The following is a 20,767-nucleotide window of genomic DNA, read 5'->3' on the forward strand; positions in this document are numbered from 1 at the left end:
GTTTGAACTGGGCGATGAAATACCATATCAAAGACGAGAGAGAGCTGCCAGTGTTTCGTTTTGGCAATGGAGAGCTCGGAGATGGACTCAAGCCGGCATTCGCCGGGCTCCACTTCGTGGATGGTATATTGATGCAGGATATTGAGCCACGGATCATAATTTGCGTGAGCTGCACGGGCGCGGCCACCCTTGACGCCTCGACGGGTGTGACGCCACGTCATATTTAAATGTGGCATTTGCCGCACCAATTCAAATAGCATGTGCCGTAGTCTAAAAACAATGAGAGCGCGCCGATCTCTTCGACGCGGCTTGAGCCTACCCCGAGGCGACGCTCTGTGCTGCGATCGACCGCTCTTGTGGCGCTAAGCACGCTGAGGCGCTCGTATAGAGCAAGCTCGTCCAGACGCACGTGGCCGCGAAACCTCGGTCACGACGAACGCGCAGGAGTCATGCCAACTACAAGGGCAAGCGACGAGAAGCGCAACGACCTCGAGATACTCGAGCAGCGCCACTGCTCGTGCGAGGCCGCGTGCGTCGTCACGGGCCCGTCGCGTTCATGGCGCGCTCGCTTGGTCGTTGGCGAGCGTGGACTCGCATTCGCTGGGTGCTTCGTACCTCGATCGATGGCGCGCAAGAGCTGGTGCGCCTTGTGCCCGAGAAAGGCGCACCTCGACCACTTGCAACTCGAGCGCCCGAGTACGATTCAGTCGACCGAAATTGCAAGTGCGAGACCCGCGCCATACAAGGCTCACCACCGATTGCCTGTGCGAGGACGCGTTCGCGTCACCTCTGCGTCTTGGTAGTCTGCTCGTCGATTGTCATGCTGCTGCTGGCGTGCGTCCAACGCGCTGAGGGCTGCCATGACGATGTGCTTGCTTTGGGCAATATTCATAGAGGGTCGTCTCACTGCTTTCGTGGGGACGCCGATGTAAAGAGTTGTGCGTGGATGTTGTTGCGATTCCGTGTACTAAGGGTCCCTCTCTGCTCCGCTCTTGGTTCTCGAGTCTGCGCTTTCATTCCTGTGGGCAGCTCGTATTTGCGGGTAACCGAGCTCAATCACATATATTAGTTTTTGATTTTCACATTCAACATCTACAACGAGGGGAGGGCCAGCAACTCGTGGTCCTCGTCGCTGTACTTGTCTCGGAGGTAGGTCTGGAACTGGTGGCGACTCAGCGACGTGCCAATGACTTCGTCGTACTCGTGCTCTGTGAGCGCAATGTGCTGGTCCCACGGCACCGCGCTGCCTTGGACGACGTATGGCCCGTTGTACCACATGAAGCGCATGCGGCAGCGACCGTCGCCCTGTCGCTCCAAGACGAACCTACGCGCTCACGAGACTCGGATCTAGATTCTGGACGTCGCACTCTATTACCAGAAGCGGCGCGGGCGCCAGATCGCGCTTGTCGGTTGCAGCTCGTCCTGCGCCATGTTGCCGAGCAAGAAGACGATGCGGTCGGGCGTTCGAAACTCGCGCGCCGCATAATAGCGCGAGTCGTCGCCGCTCACGGCGTACCGCCGGTAGACCATGCTCGGGTCGATCGCGGCCGTGATCTACACGCCATGAACATCATGTACACTCCCAGACGTGGCCTACGTCGCTGTCGAGCTCTTGCGACGTGTGCGCCATCGCGTCGCCTCGAAGGATGCTCCAGATGCGCGGCGCCAGAAACGCGTACGCGGCCTCAAGTGAGACGCTGTACTCGGCCTGGACGCGGCCAAAGACGTCGACGCAGTCGTTGCCGCAGTCCTGCACGAGGACGTCGGCGAACGAGCCTTGGCTGGGAAACCCGCCCCGCGCCAGCATCCGATCCGTGTTGAAATACATGTGCTGCGTGAACCAGTCGAGGCCGAGGCGCCGCGCGGTCGGGTCCTCCAGCAGCGTCGTGCGCGCCCACGCAAAGTCTTGGGCCAGCGACTAGGACGCTCGTGATGCGGGGATGCTCAAGATAGAAATAAGATCTGTACGGGCACGTTGTTTTGGCGCGAAATCGAAGCCGCGAGCGTCAGCGCACTCCGCACGGTGTCGGTCATGATGCGGTGCTTCCGCCTCAGCTCGTGCAGCGCCGCTTGCGCCTCGGCTGCGGCGTCGCGGAGGCCCGTCGCGGTATCACGCCACGACACCATCGCCAGGCGCGGGTGCGTGCGCCACGAGGCGACGAGCTGCGTCATGTGCTCGACCTGGTCCCGGAGGAGGTCGCGCTCGTGGACGTAGCGCGCCTTGTGGCGCTGCTGCTTGAGGCGGTTGCGCAGTCGCACGTGCTCGAGCCGACGCAGGTCCTCAGCCATCGTCGCCTGTCTGATTTGAACCCAAGCGTAATCGCGGATGGTGTATAAAACACTCCAGCTGTTTTAAACCTGTCCAGAACGCCAGTTGCCATTGATCCTTGGTGCTCTTGGAGGAAGGTGCTAAGTCGAGTCTCGAGTGCTGTCGCGGGCAAATCGCTGTTGGAGTCCCTTGCTATACGAGTCGCCTCCAGGCTTGGTGTCTTTAGGGTGTTTGAGAGTTGTCTCTAAAACGAAGGCTTTGTTGTTTAGCGACCTGCCTGTCCTTGAACGACTCATTTTTTTGGCTTCGGCTGTCGTCGACTGCCATAATCCTAGTCGTGGCATCTAGTATAATGACTACACCTCGATGCAGTACGACTTGTTCTCGCGCACCGCCCGTGGGTCGGGCAAAGATCGCGATTACCCATTGATCCACGTTTATTGGTCCATCTATTTTTTAGACGGTTCTGATTGGCTACGTTGTAAATATCGATCAAGGCCCGAGACAAAAAGAGTCTGCCAGGTGAGCGCTTGGTAGAACAACGCACTCTCGCAATACACGTGTCATTTGATGCATTCCTTTACCACGGCTGAAAGCGAAAGGTGAGCTCCTTCTCTGGCGTCATGAGTCGCTCGTCAGGTAGCGCTGGTTGGGGTTCGCGCCGGGTACAGGGCTCCTTCACGACCGCTCGGACGTACGAGACTTTTTCCAGCGCCGCGCCGTCAAAGCTGCTCTTGGCGCCCAAGGCTGCATTGGTCTCGTCCCTGATCGTCTCTTGCATCGCGCGGCCGTTGGGCGACGAGGCGAGGAGGTACAGCGTCCACAAGAGCGCGTTCGTCGTCGTACCGACGCTCGCCAGGAGCACGTCGACGGCCTGCGCGACTGAGCTCGGGCCGCGCCAAGAACATGCTGCGCAGGTCCAGGTCCGTCTCTTCTTTGGACGACATCTTTTGCCGCATGCGCGTCTCACCCAAGGCAGAGATCACGTCCGAGTGCGCTGCAAACGTCTCGTACGGCGGCAGAAACCGGTAGGCCCAGTGCGGCACGAACGGCCAAGTCCCTGCGTCATGGCCGCGAAGCCGTCGACCGCGTCGATGAACGCTTGGGCCTTAGCGCCGATGGGCGTCAAGTAGTCGCGTGAGACGCAGCCCGTGCGTCGCCTAAAGACCCCATTTAGCCACCCGCCACTCCTCCCCCGAGGCTGGGGCGGGAATTCAAGCCATACGCACTTTTCGCCATTAAGAACGCCCGCATGTCGGAAGTGTACACGATGCAAACCACGGCGTGTCAAAGTCGTCATTTGATTGTTAACGTTTTCAGAGCGCTTTGTATCTGTAGTCAAGCATTGCGTGCGTTGTAGTACGGCAGAGGCGGCGAAGCGTGGCTTGTTCTTCTTCCCAACGTGTCTTCTATCACTGTGCGAACAATGGGCGAATCCATTTCAGACATGATGTCGTCGACCAAGTGGCGTCGGCGTCCTGGAGCGGTGCCTCTAAGATTGCACTACGATCCTAGTTTGGCATGTACGATGAGTATAGCGGCGTGCCTCACTGCTGCTCTACACTACGCACGTCGACGCGGCCGCGCATTCCGAGCTCTCCAAAGCGTCCTCTACCAATGTGCCAAATCTTGGCAAGCTCATTTCTAAAAGCGATGTAGTCGATCGGGCGATGGGTTGGAAGGCGTTGGCCAAGAAAATATATGAAAATCATGATAAATGTTCTGCACACTTGGTGCTGCAAAGGGAATGAACGGTGGGTGTCGGGATCAGTAAACCTCGCATGGTCGCACCACCCACTATGCCCAAAGGTCGAGAAAATGAGTCTTAGTACGTATTGGCGACGTCTGGCGCGGGATGAGACCATGGGACGCAACCATGTTCGTCCCAGACCACCAAGAAGACTGTGATCGATCCATCGATCCAGCCTGCGAACTAAATGACGTGGCAGCATAGCGTGCAACTTGATATGGCTCCACAGAAAGGACCGATTTCCAAAAATGTAAAAAGACGGCGAGGTTGATTATCACCATCTATATACTAGTATGTAATTATACAAAATTCACAGGGCTCTTTCTTCCTGTGAGTGGCTAGAATTTTTTAAATATTTTCGTTTTGTCGCTCCTCCATCCTATGTGCGTTGAGATGCGGGTCTAATACGACGCGCGCGGCTGGCAAATCTGGCGGCTGAAGCGCGGGCTCTTGCCATGGTGCGTCAGCTTGTAGTGCATCGATTTGTTGGCCTTTTGCGTCTGGTACAAGGCGTTGTCCGTCTTGGTCGTGCGCTTCAAAATGTTTTGCACCATGGGCTCAACGCTGCGGCGGTTCTCCTGGAGCGAGACGCACTTGTCAAAGAGCTTGCGGTGAAGTTCTTCCCGCAAGTCAAGGATCTCGAGATCGGCGAGGAGCTCGTTCATCTGGTCACACGCCTCGAGTTCGCGCAGGTCCGTGGTCGTGTATGGGTAGTATGCTGGGTCAAAGAGCTCCTCGTCCGGCACTTCGCGGTAGTCGACGACTTGGTCGAGGATGACAAAGCCGTCGGTTGACTGCTTCCCGCTGCCCGGCGTGTACGGCAGGCCGGCCGTCCGGATAAGGTCGTCCGTCAGCGGTGTCTTCCAGCCGAGCGCAGGCACGTAGGTCGGCGCATCGACATTGAGCGTCGTCGTCTTGGTCTTGGGCATGGGCGCGCCCTTCTTGGTCGGGCTACGGGGCGCGGGCGTCGACTGCGTCTTCTTGGTCATGCTGGGTACCTTCTTGTTGGGCAATTAGTGGAATGAGCTGCACGATGCGAATAGCTCCCATCCCAACTTCAACCATGTCAGTTCCACCAATCCAATGCGTCGAAGCCTACATTCCACCAATCAGACGCTGCCGGATAGACACCGGCAAACCAATCACGACGCTGCGTTTCTACACTTGTACCAATCCGGTACCCGCCATCTTGATCAGCGGCAACGCCCGTGCTCTGCTGTCCGCCATCGACGCCACCGACTGCCTGCTCGTACAGGCCAAGTCGGATGAGCAGCTAGGTCAGACCTCTAATACCATTGCATGGAGTTTGTGTCTGTAGTCTGTGCACTGACAGTCCAAAGCGTCAGGTTTCCAGAGCCCTGCAATGGGGCCAATACCCACCCCATTGAGTGTTGATACCGGGTACCGGTTGATACTTTGAGTCCCGAACGCACCATTTTGCTAAACATAGAGGAGCCATCTACTGCAGCGCGTCGTAGCCGTCGCGGCGCTTCTGCTGCGTGAGCAGCGCATGCAGGCCCAGCGCGAGGCAGGCGCCCATGACCATGTAGCCGACGACTTCGACGAAATTGGTGCGGCTGGCTGTGTGCGGCACGTCCTTGGCGCTGATGGTTTCGCCCGTCCCGGTCGAGATCTCGATGGATTTGCCCTTGGCCGGGTCCGTGTACGACGCGCCGGGCCACCCGTTGAACTCGGTGGCTGAGAGCCAGGCGCGGCTGTACCCGGGCGCAGACATTTTGCCCGGCCCCTCGCCCGTGACGATGTAGCCGCAGCTGTACTTGGCCACGAGCTGCCACGCGAGCGCCCACCAGTGCGCGACGACGCTCGATGCGAACGCGTTGAGCTGCGTCGAGATGTCTGACGCCGAGTGCGTCCCGTTGCGTCGGAGCGAGGCCATGAGCGCGATGCCGTCGGCTTCGAGGCGCGTCGCATGCGAGAGCACTTCGCCGTTGATCGAGTTCCAGCGCAGCATGCTCCACTGGTTTACAAAGTTGAAGGCCCACCACGCCGAGTCCGTGTTGAAGACGCTCTGGTTGCCCGTCGTGTACGAGGTCGGGAGCGACGACTGCGTGGGCGCGATCGGGACAAAGACCGAGCCGTGCGGACTGTCTTGGCAGTACCACGCCGTCGCCCGGAGCGACTCGGAGACGTCGATCGAGGGCGCTTGGATCTGCAACACGAACGCAAACATGGTCCGGTACATGGAGATCGACCGCTCCCAGCCGCCCGAGACGTTGAAGAACGGGCCGTCAAAGCTAGTTTCGAGTTGAGATTCGTGCTGCGATTTGCAGAGATGCGTACCGGATCGGGTTGCCAAAGGGTCCGGCGCCGAGGCCACGCGTCATGTCGTACGGCGTGCCCTCGTAGTGGTCGCGCATGAGCCGAAAGACCGTCGTGAGGTTCACAGGGCGATCCGGCTTGACGCTAAACGGGTATGTAACCTCGGTCGGTTGCCAGCCCAATGTCGCGTCGAGCGTCAGAGACGGCGCCACGTAGTCGAGGACGCGCCAGAGACGACGGCCAGCGTAGAGCGGCAGGAGCGAGCCAGCGTACCCGGTCACGTCGCCCCAGCTGTACGCGGCCGTGAAGTCAAACGGGCCTACGCCACGCATTCAGCGCCGTGGAATGGGAGAGCGCGTACCGTCGGCGGGGCTGTACCAGCCCATTTCGGTCGCAAACGAAACCACGTTGCTGGACGCGAGGTAGTTGTCCGTGTCGTTGAGGTCCATCTGCCGGATCGTAAACGCGTTCGCGAGCACGGTCACGTGGCCGTCGGGCACGCGCTGCGCCGCCCAGACCGCCGACGCGTTCTTCGGGCCCGTGAGCACGTGGAAGATCCACATCTCGCCGTACTTGTCCGAGATGCCGAGGCTCTCGGCCGAGTCGCAGTACATGGGCGCCTATACCCAACGCGTCCATGAGCTTCGGTTCCAATGCGATTGTGCGTACCTTGGGATCGCCGCTGTCCTCGCTGTAAAAGCCATGCGCGACCGCGAGATCGCCCATGGTCTGGATTGCACAGCGCGCGCTGTCGCAGCGCTCGAGCGCAATCTTGGTGAGCTCGCCAATGCCCATCATGTTGAAGCCATACGGCACGTCGCTTGGCCACCCGACGGTCTTTGCCGGGCACGTGCTCTCGGCGATGCTCAGCGACGCTTCGTTCATCATGCCGTAGTCTTGGTCAAAGTACGCGTACGTGTGGGGCACCTGCGGAATCGATCCCAGCGGCTTCATGAGCGCCTGGCCATGCACCGGCTCGTACAGCGGCCCGCGGCCCATCGACGTGATGCGCGGGTAGCCGCCAAACACGTTGTACACGTCGCGCGTCGCATTGGCCGGATGGTCCATGGCCGGCACGCGGACGAGGCGCGTGTCCGCCGTGCCGCCGCCGGCGTCGTCCGTGTGGGCCAAGAGCGACGAGCCGTCCGCCGACGCGCCGTGCGTCACGCCAATGACGGTGCACGCGTCGGCCGTCGCGGCGAGCGCCGCAAGCACGAGGATCTGTGTCCCTCGCATCGAATTGGATAGTGTCAACTTCAACCCCGATCTTGATACATTTTAATACGCCCACGTCATGCAGCATACAAACGTCTAGTCTAACGCATCTCCGAGCATATTAATATTCCACTGCGAAATGATATCTTGCTATTTGTATTGACGACCGTGAAAAGCATGCGAGAAAAAAACGCGGCTAAAAAACCTCTCCATTTAAATATTGCTTCATAACCAATGCAGTCACCATAATATTGTATACCTTAGCCCATCTTCAAACCTCTCACAATCGATGCACTGTGACCTTGGATACGAGTTGAAGTGGTTGCCCAACCAGAACGCGGCTTCGAAATCTCCGAGCAGGGCAGTTCAACATGGGTACATGCGCGGCTGGCGGCGATGGCGCCACCGCTACGTCACGCAGTAGCCCCATTGACGCCTGCTTCTGCGAACGGCGAGCTCTCTATGCTACCACTTGCACGAGGGTGAACGGGTCACAAGGCTTGCAACACATACTGCTGACCCTGAGAGAGTAGCCGCGCGCCGGCGACACGCGTCGTACAGTGGTATCTAGTATTGGCATCGGTCTTTACAGCGTTGTGCTGGGTTGTACGTCTACTGGGCTTGGCGCGGTCACGTCGTCGTCGGCGCGCCTGCGCTGCGCGGCCTTGCGGAACGAATCGCCGAAGCTGCCCGAGCGCGCGCCAAAGGCCACGGTACTCAGCACCGCGATGGACGTCGCCTTGAGCTTGCGCCGCGCGTTGAACTGCCGCAGCTGGATGAGAGCGTTGTCGAGCTGGACCGAGCCGACGTCGATGCCTGTGATCCACGGGTGGCGCAGGAGCTGCGCGGTCGTCGGGCGCGCCTTGGGGTCCTTTGTGAGCATTTGCGTGATGAGGTCCTTGGCCGCGTCCGAGACGTCGTCCCAGTACGGCTCGTGGAAGTGAAAGACGCCCTCCTTGATCTGCGCGAAGAGCGCCGGCCGGTTCTCGTCGTGGAAGGGCGGGTACCCGCAGAGGAGGATGTACGTGATGACGCCGATGCTCCATACGTCGACGCTGGCGCCGTAGGGCTTGCCCATGAGCACTTCGGGCGCCACGTACCCCGGGGTGCCGCACGCCGTCACGAGGCCCGCGCTGTCGACTGCAATGCGCTTCGCAAAGCCAAAGTCGGCGAGCTTGAACGACGTGTGGTCGTCGCGGTTGACGAGCAGGATGTTTTCGGGCTAGTTCGCGCATGAGCTCTGTTGGATGGAGATGATCGTGTACCTTGAGGTCGCGATGGACAATGTTGGCGGCGTGGCAGTACGCGGTGACTTCGAGGAGGCTCTTGACCACGTCGCGGGCCTCGCGCTCGGTGTAGCACGTCTTCTCGACGATGCGGTCAAAGAGCTCGCCGCCCTCAACAAACTCGGTCACGAGCACAAAAAACTCGGGCTCGGCAAACACTTGGTGCAGCGCAATGATGTTGCGGTGGTGCATCTACAGATCGACGTCGCCGCCTTGTACAAGTACGAGGAGGAGGCTACCTGCTTGAGCACCGAGACTTCGACGAGGAGCGCGTGGACGTCGTCGAGGCTGAGGTTGGCGCGGCGAATGCACTTGGCCGCGTACTTGGTGCGCGTCGCCTTCTCAATCGCCACGCGCACGGTCGAGTACGAGCCGCGGCCGATGACGCGCCCGAGCTCGTAAGAGTCCTTGGCGAGGCCGGCGTCGAAGACCGGCGACGCCGCAATGAGGTCGTCGATCGTCGTCTTGCCCGGCGCCGTCGTCGTCGTCATCGCTGCCAATTCCTCTCTGCAATTGGATGCCATTGATGGGAAGGGGCCAAGATCCGGATACGCCGTCCGGAATACCACGCGGGTGTCCCACCTCACGTGGCGCCCGCATGGGAGAGAGCGCCAGCGTCAAGATGCCCTAAATACCGGTATGTGCAAACTCCCAAGCCTTTGCACATCGGCCCGCAAGCAGCGAGGTGTCGATGGATATCAGTGCGCTTGCTGGTCGTTGACACACCGGCAGGTGTGGGCAGCAGCACTCATCCTTCGCCGGTGCCATTTGGCCGTTGGTTCAACAGGAATGAACGCGTAGCTGATATTCAGCGAGCCGAGTCGCATCCGTCGAGATGAGGTACAAGAATGTTCAGTCAGATGTGACAACCGAGGGCTCCGGCTACTTGGTAGCCTTCGGGCTCTCTCTTGATGCACTGCGTGGAGAGGTAGTCGATGGCAGAGAGAACGCGCGTCCGATTCCAGCTACGAACTGATTCTAGGAGCTTCCAGGGCGGCAACTTATTGACGTGGTGTTGGCTCCTGGGTCTGAGCTGGGCACTGGTTAAGGAGAACCAGGCTGATTAACATCTAGGCTTCGCACATATAAACTCTACTATTTCTCACGAACGACGACGATGCTAGTTTAACGAGAGCGTACTAAATTTTTCCAGTACGTTGGCGCGGGTTTGAGCTTGGAGACTCTCCCCAAAGCTCTCGATCGAGCGCTCTTCTGGTGGCGCGTGGAGCTCTGCAAACTCCTCTTGCCATGTCGTAAAGCGCCCGCTGACCGACAACGGCCCGTTGTACATGACCATGCGCAGCCGCGACGTCGTGGGCCCGCGTCGCTCGAGCACCGCCCTACACTCGTGTTGGTAAAACATGGCATCTGAATCCATATTGGTCCATACCAGATCATGGTCGGGATCCACGTCTCGTTGCGCGCTTGGCGCTCGTCGTGCGCAAAGCTGCCCATGACAAAGACGATGCGATCGGGTGTCGAGAACTCGCGCGAGACGTTGAAGTTGGCTTCGCCCGCCGAAATGACCATGCGCCGATACAGCAACTTGTCGTCGATCGACGCTGTGAGCTACAGTGTCCACGTATGACATCCATATATATAGTGGCATCGTACGTCCTGGTCGAGAAACTCCGAGTAGAACGGCAGCACTTCGCCGCGGAAGATGGACCAGAGGCGGCCATTGAGCGCCGCGTTCGCCGCCTCGAGCGGCACGTTGTAGTCGATCTGGATGCGCGAGAGGAGGTCGAGCTGGTCTGGACCGCAGTCCCGCGTGAGGCTATTGGCTTCGCTCCCCACGGGCGAGAACGACGCGTACTGCATCATGAGGTCCGTGTTGTGGTACAAGTGCTGCGAGAACCAGTCCATGCCGAGGCGCCGTGCCGCGGGGTCGGCGGCCAGCGTGGCCTCGAGGAAGGCGAAGTGGCGTGCAGGCATCTACGGGAGGTGATCGCACCAGCGTGAAGCGCAGGCAAGGGTACCGTGAGGTTGTCGCGGCGGCTGAGCGTCGTGGCCATCGAGACCGCGCCGGCAAACGTCTTTTGCAGCTTGGCGTGCTGTTTCTGGAGCTTCTCGCACCAGCGTGAAGCGCAGGCAAGGGTACCGTGAGGTTGTCGCGGCGGCTGAGCGTCGTGGCCATCGAGACCGCGCCGGCAAACGTCTTTTGCAGCTTGGCGTGCTGTTTCTGGAGCTTCTCGAGTGTCTCCACGGCCTCGAGACGGGCGTCGCTAAGGGCCGTCGCGACGTCTTGCCAGGACAAGGCCGACTCGTCGACCTCGGGCTGGGGCGACCCCGACCGCTTGGCGAGCACGAGGCTCAGCTCCTCGATCTGCTGCTCGAGGATCTGCCGTTCCGAGACGTACCGCGCCTTGTGGCGGCGCTGCTTCATGCGGTTTCGCAGGCGCTGGTGCTCGAGGCGCCGGTCCACCACGGTCTCGGCCGCCATTGCTCGTTTGGCAATCGTCTTTCTGGCTGCATGGATTTTATTGGCTGAAATCCCGTTGGAGACCCAATCAGGTCCAACATGGGTGATAGCTCCGGCCGAACCATCATTTGCTTGTCACGCCAAGCGTATATCGCTCGCAGCAGACAACGAGCCGATACTTCATCGGCCTCCTCCTCATAGTCAGACTCTGTACCAGGCGCTCCCGCCTTGGTCGCCTGCAACCTTGGATTTGGCGCTGCACCATTTGTTGAAGTTATTGTCGCATCACAGCCAAGTGACAGCCACAACTTGAAACATCGCTGCGCAAGGCGAAACAAGCTGACTCCTGCAGGAATAAATAACAAACGAGATTATATATGCCGGTGAGTGAACAGCGATGGACGCCTCAGTGTTGGCTGCAGGCGCATGCGTTCGTGCAAAGGCGCCGCGTGATGACGGCCAAAGGAGTCGGCGAGTCAGCACTTGCCGTGACCAACGTCCTCTTGTATTCACTCGAAATAGGACTTGAATCTCAGGCGTCATGGCCCGCGCTCGGCTATAACGAAGGAATCTTGCGAGACGCTCTGTGCGTAATGAGCTTCCGAGCTCATGTCTGTCTCTGATCGGCGTGGTGTCTCGACGACCAGCATCGCAACAGCGACCGCGAGGCCCTCGCCTCACAAGGGTCTCAACGCCACCACAACGACATTCAACAAGGCAGTCGAAGGCTCTCGCAACACAGATCTTGGTGCTTTCTTGTTGGCAAATGCACAGTAGCTCCGCGATGGAATCTCGTACAGAGGAATATGTGTAATCGGGGCCACCGATTGCTCACACGTTGTCGCCGACGGCAACTGCAAGCCGCTAGTCGCTGCATCTGCGTCTCTATGAGGCGAGTCTGCTCTTCGCGATCGGAAATATTGGTCGCCACGCTTGAGGTTGTCTCTTCAACCTGCGCTTCTGTGCAGTCGCTCGGTGCATACTCACACCAAGTGTAATGTGGCGGTATCGCGCTGCAAGATGCGTGCTGACGGGCTTGTTTGCTGGTTGTTTACGCTTTCGTCATCGGTCTATAACGCGTTTTATTGGCGTTTAAACTGATGGCATGTGGCACCGCAGGATTACGCTGGCGCTCCATTCCATGGTCATCGCAGCTCAGGTGCGCGGGATTGATGATGGCTCATCATGGGGAAATGCACTGTACGCTATCGCTCCTGCCTTCGCTCTGCGGCAGCCTGGTACGCGTAGAATGGGGTCCTCTCTGTCCGAGGTCGTCGTGCTCTGAGTAGCAATCCCATCACTCCGATACATGCATTGCCCTGCCCACAAGCACTCGTTGCTTTGCATCATGATCCGCCTCGAGCGTCATGTAATCGACGCGGCTGTGTCATATAAAAAACGCGTTGTTGGTCGTAAAAACGCGCTAAACACATGGTCCCACGGGGACTGAAATCGATCTTCTGTCCCATGTCGAGTCAACTGCGGCGCACAATAATGTCGTGTGACGCTCGTCACCGGGCTCAGTTTTCAATTTATTGCCTTGTCTGCATGACTACACCAGCCTTTGTGATTCCGACACCGCCTCCGAGCCCGCCGATGCTCGGCTACACGCGGCACAGCGACGGCGACGAGTGGCAAAGCCAGTCGCCGACCAACGATGCGAGCGAGTCGGGCAAAGAAGGCGACATCGATGAGGACAACTCGACAGCGCTCGCACCCGGGGCGCCCATTCACATCTTCTCGATGGCGGCCATTGCCCTCTACCTGCAGATGATCGCGGTCTCGTGCTTGCAAAACCTCCTGCCGCCGCTCAAGATCTACCTCTTCACGGCCTACCTTCACGGGTCGACGACGCACGTGTGGCAGCTCACGGCGCTTGAGAACCTCGCGTGGACCTTCCGCGTCTTCTTCGCGGTTCTCTCGGACGTTGTTCCCGTCTTTGGCTACAAGCGCAAGTTTTGGATGGGATTTGGCTGGCTCGTGACGCTTGTCGGTGTCGCCATCATGGCCTTCTCCGACTTTGGCGCGCCCTTCTGCGACCCGAAGTACTACCCGACGTGCTGGAACCCCAAGGCCAACACGACAAAAGCGGCCTACGACTTTGGCGCTCCGGACCGCGTGAGCTGGTACCGCATCCCGACGCTCGTTGCCACGCTCGGTGTTGTCATCGTGACAGCCTCCGTCGACGGGCTCATGGTCGAGTACGCGCAGCGGGAGCCGTTTTCGACCCGCGGTCAAATCCAAGCCATCATGTACGCGCTCATGGGGTCTGGCGCTCTCATGGCGCGCTTCTTCAACCAGTTTTTTCTCAACGGCGCCCGGTACGGCGGCAACTACGACTTCTCCGCGGGTCCCAGCGTCCCGTACTGGATGGGTGTCGGCATGGCGCTGGCGGCCCTCACGGCCGTCGTAGGCCTCGTCGTCGAGTCCAAGAAGCGCGCGTCGCAGGACCTGCGCACGTGGTCGGCTGGGCTCTGGACGCTCTTGACAAGTCGCGTCGTTTTCCAGCTGCTCGCGTTCCGTTTCGCCTTTAACCTCTTTGCCACAATCACTGGCAGCCCCATTTACGCCTGGGTCACCAACCTCGACATGGGCTGGATCAACATCACGCCGCGCATGCTCTTCGTGCCCGCGACGATCCACTATGGCCGCTTTGCGCTGCAGTGGAACTGGCGCCGCGTCGTCGCCGTCTCGACCGTCTCCAACATTGTGCTCATGGCGCTCGCCACCTTCTTTGTGATTTACGACGTCTCGCGCAATGCGTGGGTCTTTACCGCGCTCTTCTTGCTCACGGGCGTTCCCGTCGCTCTGATCAACCTCGTCACGGGCTTCGCCATGGTCGAGATGGCCGGCGTCGGCTACGAAGCTGTCATTGCGGGCCTCTGGGCCACCATCCGCGACCTCAACGTGCCGATCGCCAACAAGGTGCGCACATCGCTTGTCGACGAGTTCCCGGCCGCCATGAGCATGAAGCACGACGCGCACACGCACAACCAAGTCGCGTACCCGCACATCATTGGCTTCTCGATCCAACTTGCGGGTCTCATCTGGCTCGTCCTGCTGCCGTCGCAGAAGACGCCACTGGCCATGATGAAGTCGCACGGCGCGTCGCGTGCCGCGGGTGCGCTTGTCGTGCTTGGCTACGTTGCGCTCGTCGCCTTTTCGTGGCAGCAAGCCCTCGAAAAGTACTAGAGACATTTGTCTATTTAACACTTCTTCTAAACATGTAAATGCATACACTACGCTCATACCAGTCACCTGTCGACTCTTTGAGAAGCAGGGCTCCCAGGCGACCGCCGAGTTGCGTTCCATGTCTGTGTGGCAGAGCGCCTCGGATAGCCAAACTTCAGACAATGCTGCCTAGCTTTGCCACCTCAGTATATAGACAGGAGGTACGGTGGACTGATTTGCTTATCGCTATCATGCCGACGGACCTGCCTCGTCACACGGGTCGCCACGTCACCAGAGCGAATCTCAGTCGAACCAATGGCGATCCTCTACGGTGGAGACCGAGTCGTGGCTGCAATAAAATGATGACGGAAAGCGACCGATTTTGCATGCAGAATGAGATGCAAGTGCCGTTGCGATTGTTTCGAAAACAACAGCATTTGCCAAACCGTCCGCGCCCTTACGCACGCTGTAATGCGATCGGGTTGTTTCGTCAAACAAGCCGGACGGTATTGAACGCGTTTAAACAACTACGTCAAAAGATGCATAGGGACCCCAATGCTGCACGTTGTTTCGCTGCAACACGTTTAACGTGAATAGAACGCGTTAAAACCTCGCCAGCCGCTGCACTCCCATCCGAAATATTTTGACATATGTGTCACATACTTGTCAATCGGTGCGCCTCCATCATCAACCGTGCAGCTTCAGACAAATTGCATGCAGCCCACTATAGCTTTTGCCGAGCATGACGTACATCATGTCGACGCCGCCCATGCTCGAAGACCCGAGCGCCGAGTACCAGTACCAGAGCGACGTTACGGCCATTAGCATCACCAACATCTCGGACGATGAAGACGCGACCTCCGCGGCGTTGGCGCCTGGCCCCCAAGTGGCCACCATGTCGGTACCTGCATTTATACTCTACTTGCAGCAAGCTCTCGCCGTGCTCATGCAAAACCTCCTTCCGCCGCTCAAGATCTACCTCTTCACGGCCTATCTCCACGGCTCCAGCGCCGACGTCGCGCAGCTCACGGCCCTCGAGAACCTCGCGTGGACTCTCCGCGTCTTCTTTGCGATTCTCTCGGACGTTGTTCCCGTCTTTGGCTACAAGCGCAAGTTTTGGCTCGGGTTTGGCTGGCTCATCACGCTTGTCAGTCTCTGCGTCATGGCCTTCTCCGACTTTGGCGCGCCCTTCTGCGACCCGAAGGACTACCCGACGTGCTGGAACCCCAAGGCCAACACGACAAAAGCGGCCTACGACTTTGGCGCCCCGGACCGCGTGAGCTGGTACCGCATCCCGACGCTCATCGCTACGCTGGGCGTTGTCATCGTGACGGCCTCGGCGGACGGGCTTCTCATCGAGTACTCGCAGCGGGAGCCGATTGTTACGCGCGGCCAGATCATGGTCATGACGTACGCTGCAACAGGGACTGGCGGTCTCAACGCGCGCTTCTTCAACCAGTTTTTTCTCAACGGCAAGCGCTACGGTGGCACGTACGACTTCTCGGCCGGTCCCAACGTCGCCTACTACTTTGCCATCTCGATGGCGCTGCTCGGCCTCGGCCTCGTCGTGGGTATGTTTCACGACACCAAGCCCGCGCTCGTCAAGCAAGAATCGTCATCGTCGTCGCAGCGCTGGTCGTCGGGTCTCTGGAAGCTGCTGCACAACCGCGGCATCGCGCAGTTGCTGGCGTTCCGCTTCGCCTTCAACCTCTTCTCGATGATCTCGGGCGCGCCGATTCAGTCGTGGGTCACCAACCTCGACATGGGCTGGATCAACATCACGCCGCGCCTCCTCTTCATCTCGGCGACCATGTACTATGGCCGCTTTGCACTGCAGTGGAACTGGCGCCGCGTCCTCGCTTTCTGGACCTTTTCCAACACTGTGCTCATGGCCCTCGCCACCTTCTTTGTCATTTGCGACGTCTCGCGCAACGCGTACCTCTACTCGGTGCTGCTCGTGCTCACGGGCATCCCCGTGGCCATCATCAACCTCGTCATGGGCTTCCTCATGGTCGAGATGGCCGGTGTCGGCTACGAAGCCGTCATTGCGGGCCTCTGGGCCTCGATCCGCGACCTCAACGTGCCGATCGCCAACAAGGTGCGCTCGTGGCTCCTCGACGGCTTTCCCGCGACGATGAGCCTCAAAGACGACGCGGAGACCAAGCACCACGTCGCCTACATGCACCTCATTGCATTCGCGATCCAGCTCATCGGCCTTGTCTGGATCGTCTTGCTGCCGTCGCAGAAAATCCCGCTGGCCATGATGAAGCAGCGCGGTGGCGCCACGTCCGTCGGCGTCCTCGTCGCACTTGGCTACGTTGCGCTGATGGCGTTCTCGTGGCAGCAAAACCTTAATTCCTATTAGACTAAAACCAACTATTTAAGACACTACAGTACAATCTTTTTTTCCTCGAAGCATTGTCGAGCCCTATGGGACGAGGCCCATGGAGATAGACGAGAAAGAGACAATCGGTGCCCAGAACCCGCCCACAAGTGTGCGGTGCGATCGCTGTCACATTGACGCTCTGCACTTGGATTTCTTATTCATGCGGCGAAATGTCAACCGATCGGAAGGCGTCCATCGTCGACGCTGTCTCCTTGACGAACACCGGCTGAACGCAGGCACCGGCAGTTGGTCAACAAACCGTCAGTTCAAAAACACCCAACCTCACCAACCCATCATAGTGAAACCCATATTATTGGCTGGCAACACCAGGTTTAACCGATCCGAGATACACACACCAAAGAAAGATCACGTTGCTTATTCGATATGACGCTACACGGGTATGTCGCGATCAGCTGTCCACCATCGACCGATTCGAGCATGCAAGCAAGGACGATACGATCGCTTTAGCACTTGACGGCGTTGGTTTGCGTCAAAAGACCGAGCTTGTACGGCAGCGCGTCGTAGTCGCCGCCGGCCTTTGGGTCGAGGCCCTGGTACAAGAAGCGCAACGGCTGGCACGGGTCCACCGTCAGCGTTTGGTCCGTCTGCGTGCGCACGAGCTCGCCGTGGCTGATGCTCTTGGTCCACGCGGCGCCGTTGGGAAACTGGACGTTGTTGGCGCGCGCGAACGGGTTGGCCTCCGTGTTGGCGAGAGCTGTCCAGGCGCCGCTGAGACTCGACGCCTTCCAGGACCGAAAGTAGCGATGGCCGTCGCTGCCAATGGCCTCGACGACGAGCATGTACTGGTTGCCGATGCGGTAGATGCACGAGGCCTCAAAGAGCGCAAACTTGTTGACGGTGTCCTGGAGCGCGATGACGGGCTCGCCAAAGCCGCGGGGAAAGTTGTGGAGGCTCGTGGACGACCGGTAGAGGTGGCCGTTGTCGTCCGACGAGAAGAGGTGGCAGTTGGCCGCGTCGCAAATGACAAACATGTCGACCCAGTGGCCGTTGCCGATGTTTTGCTTGATGATACTGGGCTGACTGGCAAAAAAGTTCTGCGGCGCCGACCACCCAGACGGGTTGGAGATGTCCTTGTTGGTCGAGTACGCGGCGTTGCCGTTCTGGTACACGAGGTACCACAGGTTGTGCGGCTTGAAGAAGAAGACTTCGGGCGCTGCGCGGTACCCCTTCCCGATCGGCGTCGCGTCGAGGTAGTGGAACTTTGCCGACTGCGCCTTGGTCCAGTCCGAGAACGTCAAATACACGAGGTTGTACCCGGCCTTGGACGCCGTGCTCGCAAACACGTGGTACTGGCCGTTGACCTGCACGATCGTCGGGTCCTTGATCGCGTTCACGCCCTTGCCGTCGGCTTTGGCCGAGATGAGCGGACCGGACGAGCTCCACTTGAAGCTGGAGGGAAGGTTGGCGTTCGACGACGGCTTGACCGTGGGCTTGACCGTGGGCTTGACCGTGGGCTTGACCGTGGGCTTGGCCGTGGGCTTGGCCGAGGCGCCGTCGGCCGCGACCACGATGCTGGCCGAACCGCTGCTGCGGTAGCCCTCGGTCGCGACGATCTGGTACGCCATCGTCGTGCCGATCTTCATGCCGAGCTTGGCCCACGCGTTAAAGTGGTTGGCGGTCGTGACGCTGCCGCCCGTGCGCTTGTTGCGGCGCTAGCAACGAGTCGTGAGTCATGACTTTTTACGATGAGACAGGAGAGAGACGACGTACCACGGACCAAAACTGCTGAAACGTCTTGTCACCTTCGATGCTCGGGGCGTTGTAGCGCATGGCCGTGTAGATGTCGTAGACGCTGCCGTCCGAGGTGACAGTGCCCTTGAGCTGGCCGCCGCTGCCGGGGTTGTACGTGCCGTAGTTTTCCACAATGTAGTACTCGATGAGCGGGTTGCGCGACCAGCCGTAAACGGTGAGGTAGCTGTTGCCCTGGGGCATGTACGTGCCAGTGTACGAAATGGTGCGGTGCGTGCCGACGGCCCAGCCCTTGCCCGCGACGAGGTTGCCGCCGCCGTTGCTGGGGCTCGACCACTTGACCGAGTACCCGCCGCCCGCCAGATTGGTGTACGTCACGTCCGAGACGCCGTCCGACCACATCGAGTAGTAAAAGCTGTTGTTCATGCCCGCCGAGTTGGGCGTGCTCGCGGCGGCGACAGCCGCAATGACCAGCGCGAGAAGCCCGAGGATGCAGTTGGCCATTGTACGCTTGGAGCTGAGATGGACAAATGAAAAGTGAGTCGAGTGGCGCCAAAGACTCTGGAACGTACCGGGTGCTCGCGCCGAAGTTGCCGCCGGAGCAGGCGTCGTCGTCGTGCATACCACGGCGCGCCGTACCACGCCATGTTACTCGCACGCTGAAGAATGGCATCCGATCTCGATGAGTAGACTGCGTCACGGCGTCGACGGCAAAGAACTCGTAGTGCGTGCGAGAGGTGAACATTTTACACTTTGTATTTTGCACGGCTTTGGCGACAACGGCGAGATGCGGGACATGCGTAAGATCGAGATCCGATATTTTATTTGTATTTTCAGAGGATCGCGGATTGCAATACACTGTCGAATCTGCTAATCGAGGGCTGCTTGGGGAGTAGCACGGGTGAATGATTGGGGTGCTGCATTGGCGACGGCGGGTGTCGCTTAGCGGATCAACTGGCGGACCGCCGAAGTTTCCGCTGTTGTCGTGCGTAACGCTCGCACTCCGCGCCAAGTCGAACAGAATGACAGTCCGCACGTACCAGATGGAATACCGACGTCCAAAGCTGTCATGAACAAGTGAAATTGGTGAGTCTTTCTTCTCGCAATCACTAGTTTGTGACGGCCTCTCATAGCAGCGTACGCCATTGAAGCAAGTACACAGAGGCGCTACAACTCGTGACGAGAAGCACAAGCGCCGAAACTGCTAGCACGATCTAGACGCTCATGACTGAGCACATTTTAAATAATTTTAAAGGGCCCTCGGTTTCATAAACGTCCCGAGTGTGCTAGAGGCCTATCCAGGGGCCGAAAGAACATTTAGCGCTTGTGATGAGTAGACTGCACAGCGTTGTGGCGAGTCCAAGTTGACTTCATTTTTCAAAAGAGATGGTTGCAGCGTTGCGTCACAGCGAAATGCACCTTTCTTCTTTGCTGTAGTCGCACTGGGGCCGGGCACAATAGGTCAACGGCGCGCCACACATATGTTGTTGCGCTTCTGATTCCATCCCATGTTCGATCCAAGGCGTTCAGCAGCGGGGTCCATGATGACGACCGCCCACAACATTCTATGCACCATGCGAGCCACACGTATCTCTGCTGGGCAACGTACACTGGCTCGTAGAATTATTAGCTCCTAGGATTAGTATTTCGTGTGACGTTATGGCTGCGCGCAGCTAATCAGACTTCGTGTTGATTGGCTCGACATGCATTGAGACATGACTCAGGGTCGCGCCCGATCGTGCCGTTGAGCTGCACCAGCGTCGCCATTGAATAGTGCATTGTTGTAGCACCCAAAAGACTAGCTGGCCCGTACTTAAGCGGAATTGACCACCTAGACCCAAGGTCGTGCTCAATCAGCAGCTCTTGATCCACTCTGGCAAGTTTTCACTATACAAGTATATATTCCTGCTTGTCGATCCAAGCCAGCGCCTCGACTCCTACACACCTTTCCGTATGATACTACTATGCGATCGAATTTCTACCACACACATGTCCCGCATCTCGCCGTTGTCGCCAAAGCCGTGCAAAATACAAAGTGTAAAATGTTCACCTCTCGCACGCACTACGAGTTCTTTGCCGTCGACGCCGTGACGCAGTCTACTCATCGAGATCGGATGCCATTCTTCAGCGTGCGAGTAACATGGCGTGGTACGGCGCGCCGTGGTATGCACGACGACGACGCCTGCTCCGGCGGCAACTTCGGCGCGAGCACCCGGTACGTTCCAGAGTCTTTGGCGCCACTCGACTCACTTTTCATTTGTCCATCTCAGCTCCAAGC

At 58.9% G+C, this 20,767-nt stretch overlaps 9 protein-coding genes across 9 annotated transcripts; 3 read left to right on the forward strand and 6 right to left on the reverse strand.

Annotated features, from left to right (window-relative positions):
* Positions 1–449: 449 nt before the first annotated feature.
* On the forward strand, positions 450–852 carry SPRG_11804 (hypothetical protein; the record flags this gene model as incomplete). Its single annotated transcript, XM_012350859.1, is given in 2 exon segments — positions 450–799; positions 804–852. Coding segments are annotated over 2 exon segments (399 nt in total).
* Positions 853–1,092: 240 nt separating this feature from the next.
* SPRG_11805 (hypothetical protein) lies at positions 1,093–2,289 on the reverse strand (the record flags this gene model as incomplete). Its single annotated transcript, XM_012350860.1, has 4 exons — positions 1,093–1,324; positions 1,376–1,554; positions 1,598–1,918; positions 1,969–2,289. The coding sequence occupies 4 exons, from the start codon at positions 2,287–2,289 to the stop codon at positions 1,093–1,095; spliced, it is 1,053 nt and encodes a 350-aa protein (XP_012206250.1).
* A 2,129-nt stretch (positions 2,290–4,418) lies between these two features.
* SPRG_11806 (hypothetical protein) lies at positions 4,419–5,008 on the reverse strand (the record flags this gene model as incomplete). The annotated part of the gene is made up of 2 exons (XM_012350861.1): positions 4,419–4,879; positions 4,901–5,008. 2 exons carry the CDS (start codon positions 5,006–5,008, stop codon positions 4,421–4,423), a joined length of 567 nt encoding a protein of 188 aa, XP_012206251.1. The 3' UTR covers positions 4,419–4,420.
* A 396-nt stretch (positions 5,009–5,404) lies between these two features.
* Positions 5,405–7,535, reverse strand: SPRG_11807 (hypothetical protein; the record flags this gene model as incomplete). Its single annotated transcript, XM_012350862.1, has 4 exons — positions 5,405–6,274; positions 6,321–6,618; positions 6,661–6,919; positions 6,969–7,535. The coding sequence occupies 4 exons, from the start codon at positions 7,533–7,535 to the stop codon at positions 5,479–5,481; spliced, it is 1,920 nt and encodes a 639-aa protein (XP_012206252.1). The 3' UTR covers positions 5,405–5,478.
* A 500-nt stretch (positions 7,536–8,035) lies between these two features.
* On the reverse strand, positions 8,036–9,306 carry SPRG_11808 (CAMK/CAMK1 protein kinase). The gene is made up of 3 exons (XM_012350863.1): positions 9,040–9,306; positions 8,780–8,992; positions 8,036–8,736 (listed from the first exon to the last, which is right to left on the reverse strand). Exons 1-3 carry the CDS (start codon positions 9,289–9,291, stop codon positions 8,101–8,103), a joined length of 1,101 nt encoding a protein of 366 aa, XP_012206253.1. The 5' UTR covers positions 9,292–9,306; the 3' UTR covers positions 8,036–8,100.
* A 570-nt stretch (positions 9,307–9,876) lies between these two features.
* SPRG_11809 (hypothetical protein) lies at positions 9,877–11,251 on the reverse strand. The gene is made up of 4 exons (XM_012350864.1): positions 10,902–11,251; positions 10,415–10,735; positions 10,191–10,369; positions 9,877–10,140 (listed from the first exon to the last, which is right to left on the reverse strand). Exons 1-4 carry the CDS (start codon positions 11,241–11,243, stop codon positions 9,921–9,923), a joined length of 1,062 nt encoding a protein of 353 aa, XP_012206254.1. The 5' UTR covers positions 11,244–11,251; the 3' UTR covers positions 9,877–9,920.
* Positions 11,252–12,759: 1,508 nt separating this feature from the next.
* Positions 12,760–14,473, forward strand: SPRG_11810 (hypothetical protein). The gene has a single exon (XM_012350865.1). It carries the CDS (start codon positions 12,771–12,773, stop codon positions 14,412–14,414), a length of 1,644 nt encoding a protein of 547 aa, XP_012206255.1. The 5' UTR covers positions 12,760–12,770; the 3' UTR covers positions 14,415–14,473.
* Positions 14,474–15,135: 662 nt separating this feature from the next.
* On the forward strand, positions 15,136–16,806 carry SPRG_11811 (hypothetical protein; the record flags this gene model as incomplete). Its single annotated transcript, XM_012350866.1, has 1 exon — positions 15,136–16,806. The coding sequence occupies one exon, from the start codon at positions 15,136–15,138 to the stop codon at positions 16,756–16,758; it is 1,623 nt and encodes a 540-aa protein (XP_012206256.1). The 3' UTR covers positions 16,759–16,806.
* Positions 16,807–17,149: 343 nt separating this feature from the next.
* SPRG_11812 (hypothetical protein) lies at positions 17,150–19,011 on the reverse strand. The gene is made up of 2 exons (XM_012350867.1): positions 18,511–19,011; positions 17,150–18,452 (listed from the first exon to the last, which is right to left on the reverse strand). The coding sequence occupies exons 1-2, from the start codon at positions 18,991–18,993 to the stop codon at positions 17,244–17,246; spliced, it is 1,692 nt and encodes a 563-aa protein (XP_012206257.1). The 5' UTR covers positions 18,994–19,011; the 3' UTR covers positions 17,150–17,243.
* Positions 19,012–20,767: the final 1,756 nt, after the last annotated feature.

The sequence above is a fragment of the Saprolegnia parasitica genome, assembly GCF_000151545.1.
Source record: "Saprolegnia parasitica CBS 223.65 unplaced genomic scaffold supercont2.71, whole genome shotgun sequence".
In the NCBI taxonomy this organism is placed as follows: Eukaryota; Oomycota; class Saprolegniomycetes; order Saprolegniales; family Saprolegniaceae; genus Saprolegnia; species Saprolegnia parasitica.